The sequence below is a fragment of the Tupaia chinensis genome, unplaced genomic scaffold, assembly GCF_000334495.1.
Source record: "Tupaia chinensis unplaced genomic scaffold, TupChi_1.0 Scaffold000078_1, whole genome shotgun sequence".
In the NCBI taxonomy this organism is placed as follows: Eukaryota; Metazoa; Chordata; class Mammalia; order Scandentia; family Tupaiidae; genus Tupaia; species Tupaia belangeri.
The window spans coordinates 1824086-1825815 of record NW_006159539.1 but is presented as its reverse complement, the minus strand read 5'-3'; the positions used below and the strand labels follow the sequence as shown (position 1 = coordinate 1825815).

Genomic DNA, 1730 nt, shown 5'->3' with positions numbered 1-1730 from the left:
GAGCGGGGGCAGGAAGAGTCCCACGGTGCCTAGGACACACACGAACACGAACACCCACAGGAACAGCCGGTCGACCACCATGGCCACGTACTTCCAGTCCTCAATGACCTGCAGGAGACAGGGGTGGGGGGCTGTCACAGGTGCCAGGCATGGAGGTCCCTCCTCCTGAATCACACCTCCTCATCTGCCAGGAGACCTCCACCCAGGCCACAGACTTGGGGCCACACACCAGAGTGGCCAGCCTTGGGTCCAGGCAGCTCTGCCCCTCAGTGTCCTCCTACCCCACCCCACCCCCCACTATTCCCATGGTGTTGCAGGGCCTCTGAGCATGGGGGCCAGACACTAAGGGGGTGTTAATGCCGCACTGTGGGACCTGAAAACTCAATCTGGTTATCCATAAAGGGGGTTGAGGATCCCAAGACCCCTTTCTGTCATCTTCACCGCTGAGCTGGCTCTGTCCAAAGCGGGATTTGGGGCGCACCTCACCAGTGGGGACTTGTAGAACATTCGGGCATCTGGCTTAATGGGCTGCATTCCGTTAACAGCTATCGCTGTTTCTCATAATTAAATCTACTCTCCGCCACTTCCTCAGGGTCTTGGTGTCTCTCTGTCTTGCAGGCCTGGCTGGCCTTAGGGGTGCCACCACTGACTGGCCTGCTCCCTTTGCCCTGGGGTGTGCCCAGCACTGGGGCTCCCTCCCCGCATGCCTTCCTCCCTCCAGGCCGGGCTACTGGGGCCTGGCGGGGAGGGGTGCGTCGGAAGGACTCGCCCTGCGCTGGGGCTGGGAAGGCAGGCAGCGACAGGCGAGCTGACGTCAGTGACCCAGTTTGCCAGGCATCAGCGGTGTGCGTCTGCCCTCGCTGCCCTGTGTCAAGCCACCCCCTGCATCCCGTCGAACCAACACAACTGGCACCCGTCCTGAGCCGCAGTAGGCTCGCTCCCAGGCTTCCGTGGGTTTCTTTTCGACAGCCCTAAACTTAAATAGCTTTTTCTTTTTTTGGTGTGTGTGCTTCCCCCCTTTTTATATTTTGGTGCTATTTATAGTGACCAGTTAATCACCAGAGAGGGTGAAAGTGCTGAGGATGAGAAACGGCGTGGGCTGGGGTGGGGGCAGGCGTGCGCTGGGAGGGCGAGGGCCTCTTTCTCCAACTGCACGTGAAAAAATCAATCAGTGAATACATTTGCTGTGTGCTCAGGGCAGGGCCGGGCTCTGGGCAGGGCAAGAAGACATACGGATGTCAGAAAGACAGAGTGCACTGGCTCTGACCTGGGCCAGCTGCGTGACTCGGGACAACTCGGGGACCCCCTCTGAGCTTTGCTTTGCCCGTGGTAAAACGGGAGTTCTAGTGAAGCCCCTTGCCCATGGGTATTTCTGGGGGGCTGGCAGGAAGGCAGGCTGGCTGCTGGCAGGGCACCTGACACGTGACTGGAGCTGAGTAGCAATCATTACAACAGCGGGTCCTTCCTGGCTCTTCCTCCGGGGGGCCTGTAATTGAGCTAGAACCAGCAGGAGGCTGGGAGCGCCACGGTGCAGGGAGGTCTTCAGAGGAGACAGGTCAGGGTGGGTGCCAGCTCTCCTGGGGGTGCGGGAAACCATTGCTTCTCCACCTAGGATGTGCACACAGACCAGCCGGGTGCCTCCCCAGAAAGCCTGGCTCAGTCAGAATGGGTGGCCCAAGCTGTGGGTTGAGAACTCGCAGGGTCTCAGGCTGCACATCAGCATAGGGAGC

At 59.9% G+C, this 1730-nt stretch overlaps 1 protein-coding gene across 1 annotated transcript in view; it reads right to left on the bottom strand.

Moving 5' to 3' along the window:
- The window catches only part of CHRNB4 (cholinergic receptor nicotinic beta 4 subunit), an 18738-nt gene that overhangs the window by 5762 nt on the left and 11246 nt on the right, over window positions 1-1730 (bottom strand). The window contains exon 6 of the mRNA XM_027769230.1: window positions 5-108. Coding sequence (XP_027625031.1) covers window positions 5-108 — 104 coding nt within the window. The remainder of the gene's footprint in view (window positions 1-4; window positions 109-1730) is intronic.